This window comes from Sander lucioperca, chromosome 2 (assembly GCF_008315115.2).
Source record: "Sander lucioperca isolate FBNREF2018 chromosome 2, SLUC_FBN_1.2, whole genome shotgun sequence".
In the NCBI taxonomy this organism is placed as follows: Eukaryota; Metazoa; Chordata; class Actinopteri; order Perciformes; family Percidae; genus Sander; species Sander lucioperca.
Genome location: NC_050174.1, coordinates 28,026,716 through 28,038,796, shown reverse-complemented (window position 1 = coordinate 28,038,796; position 12,081 = coordinate 28,026,716). Strand labels below are relative to the sequence as shown.

At 42.2% G+C, this 12,081-nt stretch overlaps 1 protein-coding gene across 7 annotated transcripts in view; it reads right to left on the bottom strand.

Annotated features, from left to right (window-relative positions):
* Positions 1-485: 485 nt before the first annotated feature.
* LOC116050407 (tenascin-like) overlaps positions 486-12,081 on the bottom strand; it is a 94,914-nt gene continuing 83,318 nt past the window's right edge. For all 7 annotated transcript variants that reach the window (XM_035995802.1, XM_031300424.2, XM_031300427.2 and 4 more), the window contains 10 exons: positions 10,998-11,141; positions 10,625-10,744; positions 9,090-9,233; positions 8,683-8,813; positions 8,455-8,587; positions 7,397-7,548; positions 6,752-6,848; positions 6,271-6,432; positions 5,038-5,201; positions 486-1,858 (listed from right to left, as the gene is read on the bottom strand). In XM_035995802.1, the coding sequence (XP_035851695.1) occupies positions 1,748-1,858; positions 5,038-5,201; positions 6,271-6,432; positions 6,752-6,848; positions 7,397-7,548; positions 8,455-8,587; positions 8,683-8,813; positions 9,090-9,233; positions 10,625-10,744; positions 10,998-11,141 (1,358 nt within the window). In that variant the 3' untranslated portion in view covers positions 486-1,747. The remainder of the gene's footprint in view (positions 1,859-5,037; positions 5,202-6,270; positions 6,433-6,751; positions 6,849-7,396; positions 7,549-8,454; positions 8,588-8,682; positions 8,814-9,089; positions 9,234-10,624; positions 10,745-10,997; positions 11,142-12,081) is intronic.

Sequence of the window (12,081 nt, the reverse complement as noted above, 5' to 3'; positions counted from 1 at the left end):
ACAGTCATGCTAATAAAGCTACCTGGAATTGAATTGAATTGACAGAGAGAGAGAGAGAGAGAGAGAGAGAGAGAGAGAGAGAGAGAGAGAGAGAGAGAGAGAGAGAGAGAGACAGAGAGAGAGAGAGAGAGAGAGAGAGAGAGAGAGAGAGAGAGATAGAGAGAGAGACAGAGAGAGAGAGGGAGACAGAGAGAGACAGAGAGAGAGAGTGTCCTTTATGCTTTAGATGTAATGTCAGTAAACTGCTGAGTCTTTATATAACCAATATATACATAATATATATATATATATATATATATATATATATATATATATATATATCCTGCTGCCTCTGTTTCCTTCATTTAGAATTCCTCAATAAAACCTCATTAGCTGCTACTTACTTTACTTAAGGAGGCACAAAAATGGTAACTCACGGTCAACTGGAAGACCATGAGATGTGATCGAAAGTGGACCTTGAGTAGAAAATAAAAGGCCTGAACATGTTCCTTTGAAACAAAGTGTTTTATTGTAACACAGTTCACAGAGAAACACCGGTTGTTCACCCAGTTATAACAAACAAAGCATAAAAACAAACTTAATTTACACAGGCATTCTGCACAGGGTCAGTGGTTAGTGTGCTGCTGTGGCAGGGCTGGGGGGGCAGCAACTACTTCTCTAGTCTTGGCCTGTTGAAACTCTATCAGCATCAACATAAGCATTGAGACCTTACTATGTCCAACAGAAACTCAACCTTTTGTGTCTCGTCCTGTTCCACACATATGAACTGTATTCACATTTTGCAAAAAGAAAGAAAATATCATCACCGCATCTCATTATATACTGAGGAACAGGTCCTGCCTCGGATTCACAGCAGTAACCAAACACATGGAAAAACACACCAGCTTTTCTTTTCTCTGTTCTTTGTGCATGATGCCTTCAGGGGCTGACGTAATGAATGGAAACATTGCCATCCACGTGGACATGGAATGTGGCGGGGTAAAATACTTTTCCATATATTTTTTTTCTCTTTTCATTTCCATCTCTATCACATGAGATGTGTGAGATGAGGGGACCTGGGGAGAATAAAGTGACACTGAGACAAGTTAAGCACAAACACAAACAAATGGCAAGTTAGACGGAGATATCTGACATCTGAGCAATGCCAATATCCCTTTCCAAATCTTTCATTTAGATGGATACGTGTACAGTACTGTACAAGGAATAGACTGTAAAATGATCCAGTTGAATTGCTGAATCACTGTATTATCGGTTTTAGCAAAGAGGCCCTGAACCTAAACAAGACCACATTGTACTACTGCATAAACAGCCTGCCCTTCCTGTCATACCCCAAATGTGAAATAGGAACTGTATTAATTACTGTACACAACATAATGCCAAAGCCCCCCCACGAATGCTGCAACACTGGAGGATGGATCAGAATCAGGGGAAATGGAGTTGTTTTTGCTATCTTTGGTGCGTGAGTAGAATCTGTGTGGGCTTGATTTAAGTCCACTTTGTAACATGCACATTGATTTCCGCACTGGCCGCATTTCCACAACCGTGTCATCGGGGGGGGTGTCATCTCATGAAGTCCATGCTGATCTGTGAGCGAATGGGGGGAGGGGAGGTGGAGGCAGCAGGGATCTCGGCAGTGGCTTTGGTCGCTGCAGGGTGTGTGGGTGTGGGAGTCTAGGTGGTCTATGGGGAGTCCAGGCAGATTTGTAGCAGTGTTGGTGGTGGTGGTGGTGGGGGGAGGGGTGGGGGTTTATGATCGTTTCCTTCTTCCTTCCAGGTTCCTGAAGTTGGATGGCCTGATCTTCATCTCAGCAAACTCAATGGAGTGCTCGTGGCCTTTCCAGTGGAACCAGTTGACCCCCTAGATAGGAGAGATGGACACATGAAACATCACTACTGGACACTTCTGGAAACCCTACATTACGTCCAATGCCAACACTTCTAAAATCCTTGCTTTCTGATAACTATGGTATGAATAAGGTAAGGAGAAAATTGTGCCTTTCTGCAAATAAACTACATTTAACTTGTGGTTAAGCTGGATTAATGAGGAGCTAATGGCAGAACAACTTTAGATACCCACAGCAGAGGTTTTGATTTATAGTTCAGCCTCTCATTAATCAATAGGAGACTACTCCTGTGCAATCATTGTGTTTACGTTGTTTCATTCACGGTGATTGTGGTGAGCACAAGGTCTGCAGTGAAGATATACGAGGATAGATACTTGAGCTTTCCATTCAACAGTGGTGACTCTATGAGCAATGTCCACCAACAAACTTAAACGAGAAAAAAAAGCATCCCAAGCTTCCCGCCATGACAACACATTAGAGCTTAGATCGGCCCAAAAAATCAAGCCCGAACCTACCCGAGCCCGAGCACGTTGCGTCCGAGCCCGACACATTAACTTAATTAACTTAAGTATTAACTTAAAACTAAGGTTTTGGAAAAAGTTGTTTTCATACAGTTACAAGCCTTTCTACAGCAGAACTCTGTGTTTGAAAAATTTTAATCTGGTTTCAGATCACGTCACAGTACTGAGTCTGCACTGTTGAGAGTACATAATGACATTGCCTTGTCTGTAGATGCCGGGAATCCTACTGTTTTAGTGTTCTTGGACCTCACAGCGGCTTTTGACACTGTGGACCATGCAGTCCTCCTCTCTCGCCTTGAGCATTGCGTAGGCATCAGAGGCTCGGCACTTGAATGGTTTAGGTCCTATTTGGCTAATAGGAGCTTTTCTATCATGATTGGTGACCTCTTCTCGTCAGCTGCTCCTCTCTCTTGTGGGGTTCCCCAGGGCTCAATTCTTGGCCTCATTCTGTTTTCTTTATATATGCTGCCTTTAGGGGCTATTATAGGAAAGCATAACCTGTCATTTCATTGTTACGCAGATGATTTGCAAATCTATTTGCCTATTAAAGCAAATGACAGTGTCACACTAAACTCCCTGCTTAGTTGTATCAATGATATTAAGCTGTGGCTTTCAGAAAATTTTCTTAATTTGAATGAAGATAAAACGGAGTGTATTATTTTCAGTACTTCAGGCACGCAAAATGGTCCAGCTTTGAGTTTGGGAGCTCTAGCATCTTACACTAGGTCAGCTGTCAAAAACTTGGGGGTTACTTTTGATTGCAGCATGAAATTTGACAAGCAGATCAGTGATGTTGCTAGAATGAGCTTTTTCCAGCTTCGTCTCCTGGCTAAAGTTAAGCCTTTCCTCAACAGGCACGATCTAGAAAAGGCGATTCATGCCTTTATTAGTTCTAGGTTGGATTATTGTAATGCTCTTTACGTTGGTCTGAATCAGACCTCCATCGCACGTCTTCAACTTGTGCAAAATGCAGCTGCTCGCTTTTTAACAAACACATCTAGACGTGCACATATCACTCCTGTTCTCTACACCCTTCATTGGCTCCCTGTGCATTTTAGAATCGATTTTAAGATTTTATTGTTTGCTTTCAAGGCCTTAAATGGTCTGGCCCCGGAGTATTTGTCTGAAATTTTAACTTTGCGGGAGCACAACTGGTCATTACGTTCTTCAAACCAGCGACTTTTAGAAGTGCCAAGGTCTAGATATAAACGGTGGGGTGACCAGGCTTTTGCAGTTGCTGCTCCGAGACTCTGGAACAAGTTACCCCCTGATATCTGCACTATTACAGATGTAGCTCTTTTTAGGTCCAAACTTAAAACGTATCTGTTTAGTCTGGCTTTTAATACGTAGCAGTGGTGCGACAATTTCATTCTTCTGTTTCTCTGTAACTATTTCTGATTTTACATGTTTTCTTTATATTGTATGATATGTGTTTTTATTCTTGGTTTCGATGTTAAGCACTTTGGATACCTGCTGGTTGCTGTAAAGTGCTATATAAATAAAGTTTGATTGATTGATTGATTGATTAACTGTAATTATGAGCCCGAGCCCGATTTAAACCCGACAATTTTTTAATACATGGGCCGTTATAACTGACGTTCTCAACTACAATTCAGAGTTGTTTGAACTACAGAAATCTGTTTAGAATAATACAACAAGGACGAAGCTGTAAACTGCGCTGTTTGTTTAGAATGGAACGGATCGCAAATGGATCTGAATGAAGAAACGTAAAAAAAAAAGAAACGATGATGAACAACATATTGTTGTCACTGCCCACGACTTGTTTAAACTGCTTCCATACCTCCGACTTTCCTCCACACTTGCTCAAAGTTAATTCTCCTGTTTTTCTTTTTTTCTTTACATCTTCAAGCTCCCGGTGTGATGCGTGCGAGAGGAGGAGACTCCGCGCATGACACGTGCTGCATTTTGTAACTGCAGCCTAACTTTTGTACACATTTGTTACTTTTATATAGCCTATATATATTTATAATATTTCTGATTATGGCATAGCTATTTCCCCACCCAAATAGGATAATAAGGTAATGGATAAAAAAAAAAAAAAATTGCTTGATCAAGGGTCCAGCCCGGGCCCGGCCCGGCCCGAGGATGTGGCAGAAAATAACGGCCCGATCCTGACCCGAGGTCCGGTCGGGCTCGGGTCGGGCTCGGGCTTGGGCCGAGAATCTAAACTCTATAACACATCCAGCTTTAGGGTTCAGCAACTACAACAAAAATCGTGCTTATGGTTTAAAAGGGCGTACGTTGACTGCAGGTCTGTGAACTTCAATCTCCAGCATTAAAGTCAGACACGCTGCAGGCCCATGCACAATGTTGCACTCCAAGGGATGCTGTGCAGATTTAGACCCTTCAGAGTCTAAGAGTTCAGAGCACTGAAACCTTTCTCTGCGACGTTTTAAAACGTTTTTTTCTCATCGCAAATCTTTGGTCTAAACTGGGCTTAATGGAACTCCATCAAGGACTCTCTAAACCCTCCGAAAGGCTGACCCGTGAACCCCATTAAGGACCCCTAGAACCCCTTCAAAACCAGCTGAACCCTCTTGAGGAGTCCTAGAATACCCTCATATCTATCATCGAGACTAATGGAACACCATCAGGGAGAACTTCTTTAGGAACCACTGTTCATAGGGCAAACAGTAACCGAGATACTGCACCTTGCTGTGACTGTTGTCTCCATATCGTCCCATGAGGTTGACGCGGTGGCAGTTCTTATACCAGAACGCTCCCTTATAGGACAGGGCACAGTTTGTGACAGCGATGTCGTTGTCGTGGTCGTAAGTGGAGAATGGACGCCCGTGATGGTACGTCATAGAGTCACCTGCGAAGACACACAGCAGAGGGAGCCGGATAAACGCTGGTACACTTTCTGTTACATTTATGTCACAGATGAACACGTCACATGGCCAATACATGCACAGACAAGTCTGTTCAAGACTGTTGGAATATATTGTGATTCAGATTTTATTCTTTTCAGGTTCGAATTTTCATGACGAAATGAGAATGTCTAAGAAAACTCTTACTGAATAGTTATGATGAAAATAGAGAACTTCAACGTAAATAAGAGTCACCCTAACCAAGAAGTGTCTCCACAAATGTATTAAATCTAAATCATAACAAATTCAAAGTAAATTTGATGAATGATGTAAAAATGGACAAACCACACCTCTTCACAGAACAATCATAGGAAACATGATGTGTTAGCTAAGATAACAGTAGACCATATATACATAAATACTTTACTCAGTTTACCATTTCATTTTGGCAAACACACATTGCACCATGACATCCAACCCTACAGAACACATCTTGTGTACAGTCCCTAATGAACCCAGACATATCACCGGGTGGTCAGGGGTCAGCCGGGAGCACAGGGAAATAAAGGATGCATGTCTCTCAAACAGCCTTAACTATAGAGAGGATTGGAATAGTAAAATCTTATTTCAATCCCAGTTATTTTTTTAAAAGAGGTTGATGTTTAATGTAGCTGTGTAATGCATGTTTGTATCCTTTTCACGAAAAGTGTTGTTTTATATCTTATTGTTCATTGTGATAATAAAAGTTAAAGAATAAGGGAATATCTTTATTTTTTATTATTATTTTATTATTACAGGTGCTGTGTGTGGGTTACAGCCGGATTGATCATAAAAACCCATCAGTGTGCCACACTGTTGCATTACCAAATGTGGATTAATCTGTCGCTGAAAGTAGTCACAAAGTCACAATGTCCTCCTGTTTGAGTAACTTTTGATAAAAACTACAGCGAACAGCTGTTTTAGGAAATGACTGAACGTTTTTCCCAAATATATACAGTATCTGTAAGCTGTTTTAGCATATGTGTGCCTTCAGTAGGCACCAATGGGTCTGCAGGCTGCAGAAGTCAGCGCTACCTGCTGTTCCACTGTATCCTCCTACGTGGACTTTGTAGCGGGTCCGGGGTTCGGAGATGGAAAACTTGTCATACTGGGCAGAGGCTGTTTCTCCCTTATCTCTCAGGTCCACTCGCAGCTCGTACTGACCTCCAGCTGTGATCTTATGCAGGTTGGAAAGACCTGAGTGAGAGAGGACATTCTATATAAGTTGGACGGACAGCAATGACAACGAGCCACTGATGGCTTTGATAAGATTATTATTATTATTATCAGATAATACATTCTTTTTCATGTTTCAAGGTGTATCTATTTCATTCCATTATTCAATATGTTTTATTCAAATTATAACATAACAATTATTATAATTAAGTGAATCACTGAACCAGAACTATTCCGGTCCAAATCAAGCCATGGAATGCAATGCCACTGAAAACAATGGATGCTGAACATATTCATGTACTGTATGTCCATATCTTTGTCTATCTGATGATTAAATTACCCAGCCAGAATTCATCGTTCATGTCACCAAAGCCAGCTGTGTAATTCTTCCAGTTGCGGAAAAACTCCAGTTTACCACTCTGTCGTCGGAGGAACACCTGAAAGAGAAAGACAATAGGTCACCACATCAAGTGAGCTGTATTTGAAATATATCTGACATTATATTACACTGTTATATATAGGTTCAAAACAAAATGAGAATGTCTAAGCCAAACAAGCTTAAAAATATCATGGATATTTGTTTGACAAAAATGCTTATACATCCAAACTGAATGGCATACAGAGGCACAGCAGAGCGTAGACTCAAACATCAGCAGAGAAATGAATCACAATTACTGTGGATGAAGTACACACGGAGATACACTGGTATATGCCAATGAGGTTTAACCATGTATCAGCTAATTTAAATAGCTCACGTTACTGGATTGTGTCAACAGTTAACTTCATTTAATATTGGATGTGGAGTTTTCTTTAAATGTTCCACCAAAACAAGTTCCTTCCCGAGATTGGTTGAAGAAATGCAACAAAAAACAACCCAGAGCGTTTTTTTCTCCTATCTCCCAGAATGCATCTGTGGTGTAGCAAGACCTTACTCTACAGCGCTGTGGAGATAGAGCTGGCTATGCAAGTATAGCCAGTGACTTACGATCCATCCACCTCCATCAGTGCTCATGTCGCAGTAGACCTGGAGGGGCTGGCTCTCATCGCCACCCAGATAGATGGTGTACAGGTCTGATGAGGTGTCTCCATTCAGAAGGGCCTGGGAGCAGTCCTTGGGGTGTCTGTACAGTACACCAGCTACAAACACAAGCACACAACACATGATATGATGGACTAATCAACACAGTGGACTACACACGATCTGTAACGAGGGAGACGGGATGGGGCTGCAAAATGATCCTCATACTGTAGTCTGACTGCACTGTGTGCAGGGTGCACAGGGATTGCCAGATCACTTTGGCTACTGTTATGGCTGCAGGCACAGACTCACCTGGGGCCACCCAGCATGCTTTGGGGGAGAGGCAGGGTACACCCTGGACACCAGTCCACCACAAGGATAACATCATAGATAAATGAACACAATCTCACAGTCTAAATGTCTTTGGAATGTGGGAGGAAAGTGAACCACCGCGAACCTACCCATAACGCACCCAGGACCTACCCAGCACCCACCCAGGACCTACCCATCACCCACCCAGGACCTACCCATCACCCACCCAGCACCCACCCAGGACCTACCCATCACCCACCCAGCACCCACCCAGGATCTACCCATCACCCACCCAGGACCTACCCATCACCCACCCAGCACCCACCCATCACTTACCCATCACCCACCCAGGACCTACCCAGCACCCACCCAGGACCTACCCATCACCCACCCAGGACCTACCCAGCACCCACCCAGGACCTACCAAGGATCTATGCCATTAGGGTTTTATGAATTTGCCCTCCCAATGCATTATTAATCGTATTTGGTAACACTTTACAATAAGGTACACAAAAAATAGGTAGTTAATGATTAGTTACTGTTGTTTGAAAGAGTAACGAATGATTAGTTACTCTTTCAAAAAACAGTAACTACCCTTCTGAAAAAAACAGTAACTAATCATTTGTTACTCTTTCAAAAACAGTAACTAATCATTAACTACCTATTTTTTTGTGTACCTTATTGTGAAGTGTTACTGTATTAAAAATACTCACTGGTGGTGAAGACAGTAGTGATGACTCGGCTTCTCTTGGGACCAGCGATGGCCTGCAGCTTGACTGAATACTCTGTGGAGGCGCTGAGCTGAGCCATGTTATAGGAGACAGCGTTGGGACTCAGGACCACCTCCTGAAGGAGGAAACATGGGGAAAAAATGGGGTTCCTAAACACATTGTAAAGATTGAATGCAGTCCTAAATGTGTGGAGGTCTGGTGTCCACTCACACGGACAACGCCGTCTGCCGACTCAAAGCTGAGGATGTATCCGGTGATGTCAGCGCGAGGTGGCTTCCATGTCAGCATACCATTCTCTGTCTGAATGTTACTGGCTGCCAGGTCCTGAGGGGCGTCCACGTCTAAAAACACAACAGCCATTTAGATCTCTTCATATTTTACCAACATCAGTTTCTCTATCAGCTGTTAAAGCGCCTCTTTGTGATGTCATTCATGTTTTAATTAGGCTTTCATTCACATATTTCTACATGACATCGCTTTGGCATCATGCACTTTTGGTTCAGATTAAAATACACTTTGTAGTTACAATAAAAAAACCCACTTGACTGCTTTGACTATATTTTTGATTTGGTTTGAATCAGTGAAGCTAAAATCAACTTCTAAGCAGGAATTCTCACCAGTGGTGAATTCAGTGGTGGTGGCTGCACTCTTGGCCAGGTCCCTCACAGCATAGACCTTCACAGTGTAGTGCGTGGCAGGTGTCAGAGAGCTCATCTCAAACTCCACTACGTTTCCTGACACGCGCTCCATTACTGGAGCCACTGCAACGACACAGAGCGCAGAGAAGCCGACTGTTAGGAAGGGAGCCCACTGGATTGGACTGATGTCTCTGACAGATAGCACTCTTTTATTTCAATCTGCTCATTGGCCCTGTTGTCTCACTCAGATATAAGGTAATCAACATTCCTTCCTTCTCATTAGATATTCATTGAAAGGCAGTAAAGATCATCTAATGATCATTATTTTAGCATCTCCATCATGAATCCACATTTTTTTCAACTAGTACAGTGCCGTTCAAAATGTGCCAGTTTGGAACGGGCCGATTGCTTGGCCTGTGGTAGTGCTGCTTGAAGCTTTCTCCAGAACCATTGTACCCCAAAATGACTTACAGAAGAACCCCAAAGCACTTAGCAACCACACTGTATAGCCTACTACTGACTTACTGTGTACTCCTACTTCAAAGAAAAACTTTGTACTACCACATTTACATGACAGACGTGGCAGATTCAGAATTTATTCACAAAATATCACAATTAAAATGTGGAGTAATCACAGACATTTATGAATTTACAGCTCACAGCAACTTAATATGATATAGTGTCAATACGATCTAGTGTCAGCAAAAATACTTTTGATTGAGTTTCCTCTAAGTGAAATGATCCGAGTTAAAGGACAATTCTGGCGCAAAACAAACCTAGGGTAATAACAGATGTGTACCCACTCTGTTGCTCTCTGGGACATGTTTTCATGCTAATCGAATGAGTTTGGAGCTTGAAAGAAGCTAGCGCGGACCGGATATATACCAGATATATTGAGCAAATTGCTTTTGATTTTAGTTTGTATCACCAGCTGTAAGTCATGACTGGTTTCCAAGACGGCGGCGGCATGTAAACATGAACGCAAGTGTCTTTATAATCTATCTTTTCAATAAACTGTCTGTACACTTACAAAGTTCTCAATGCTTCTGTTAACATGTAGGGACCCTCATTATGCTACCGTTGAAGTTTGGTGATATTTTGAGCCTTTTTAGTGGTATAAATAGCGATTTGTTTTTACGTTCCCTGTGCCCCGAATACTAGCATTGTAAGCTAATCAGTGGTCCACACTAGCGTCAAGTTCATTGGGTACCCAGGAAACCAAGTGTGAAGTAGATTGGATGAACGGTTCATGAGATATTTCAAAGACACACACACACACACACACACACACACACACACACACACACACACACACACATGCATGTATGCACGCACACGCACACACACACACACACACACACACACACACACACACACACACATACAGAAGCTTCCCGATTTATTAGAGAGATAAAAAGGCTTTTTTATGCACAGCATGTGTGTTTATGCATATATCTATAAGTATTGTCTGTGTTTGATGGTGTGTTCGTGCCTGTGTGCAGTGCACTACATACCAGAGTCTGCGCTGTAGGTGATGACGTAGCCGTCTACAGTGGCGATGGCGGGCTGCCAGAGCAGCAGAGCCTCAGTGTCTGTGATATTGACTGCAGTCAGACCACGGGGTTTATCCAGAGCTGTGACACACACACACACACACACACACACACACACACACACACACACACACACACACACACAGAAACACACACACACACACACAGAAACACACACACACACACACACACACACACACACACACACACACACATTAATCCAGTATCATAAAACTGACAAATTTAGGCAAATATACATGTTTGTATGGAGCTTTAAGAGGATGAATGTGTGTGTGTGTGTGTGTGTGTGTGTGTGTGTGTGTGTGTGTCCTACCGGTGGTGACGCTGTCTGATCCAGGCTCACTCTCCCTTTGACCCTTGACAGCGACTACAGTGACCTCATAAGTGACCCCGGGGGTCAGGTTGGGCAGCACAGTCTGAGACTCCGAGCCGTCCACTGTCAGAGTCTTAGCATTACCTGGAAGTCCAAACAACAAGTTAAGATATCAGAAGTTTGGCTGGACTTGATTTTTCACAGTGTACCCTGATGACCTGCTTCTTTTCCACCCCACAGAATCTTGGCTCACATTGAGAGGAGGGTGCATCTCATTAGTCATAGTCCATTAAACTCAACTGATACAATGTAAACATTATAGTAGATGTTCCCATTCATTGTTGCTTAAGTTATTTTTGTGTTATATACATGAGTAGGCCTACAACAAATGTTGAGTCATTTTAGAAGTTTCGTCTCTATTTTTGTATTTTACAGGTTTACATGTATTTTAAAGGCCAGTTAGGGTTCACAGTCTATTTTGGTCAGCATCAGGTTTATAGCTGTATATTCTAAAAGTAAAATATGATGGAATGTACTTGATAGATCAAGTATTAATATCATCTTAAACGATTACCTGTTATATAAGAAACGTTTTTTATAATTGTGTTAACTTCATAAACCGTCTTAGATTAGATTAATGTTGAGCCAGCTGCCTTCTCATGGAACTGTGCTCTCCACATCTGCTAATGTACTTTTATTATGACTCCAGTATCTTCAGAGAGTGAGGTCTGCGTGGATATAAATTGATATTTAAAAGGTGAAAACAATTCTTCATCAACTTCCTGTTCCAGCTTTTGACACTTTTGTGCCATATCTTTCTCTGTTACTTAGCAACTTATAAGGGAACTTGACATGTATGGGTTAAATAGAATAGTTCAATTCAAATCTTAGAACAGTAGGCTGCATTTTCATTCCAGTGGATGCTGATCTGAAGGGGCTGAATGACATCATTTGGCGATATCCATTAATATATTTAGATATCACAATGGTAGTCATGAACTAAATTTTCATTTGCTCTGGACCTCTCACTCCTCATTCAGAAGAAGTACCTTTAACCCATCACTAGGGGGCAGAAGCAGTCTAT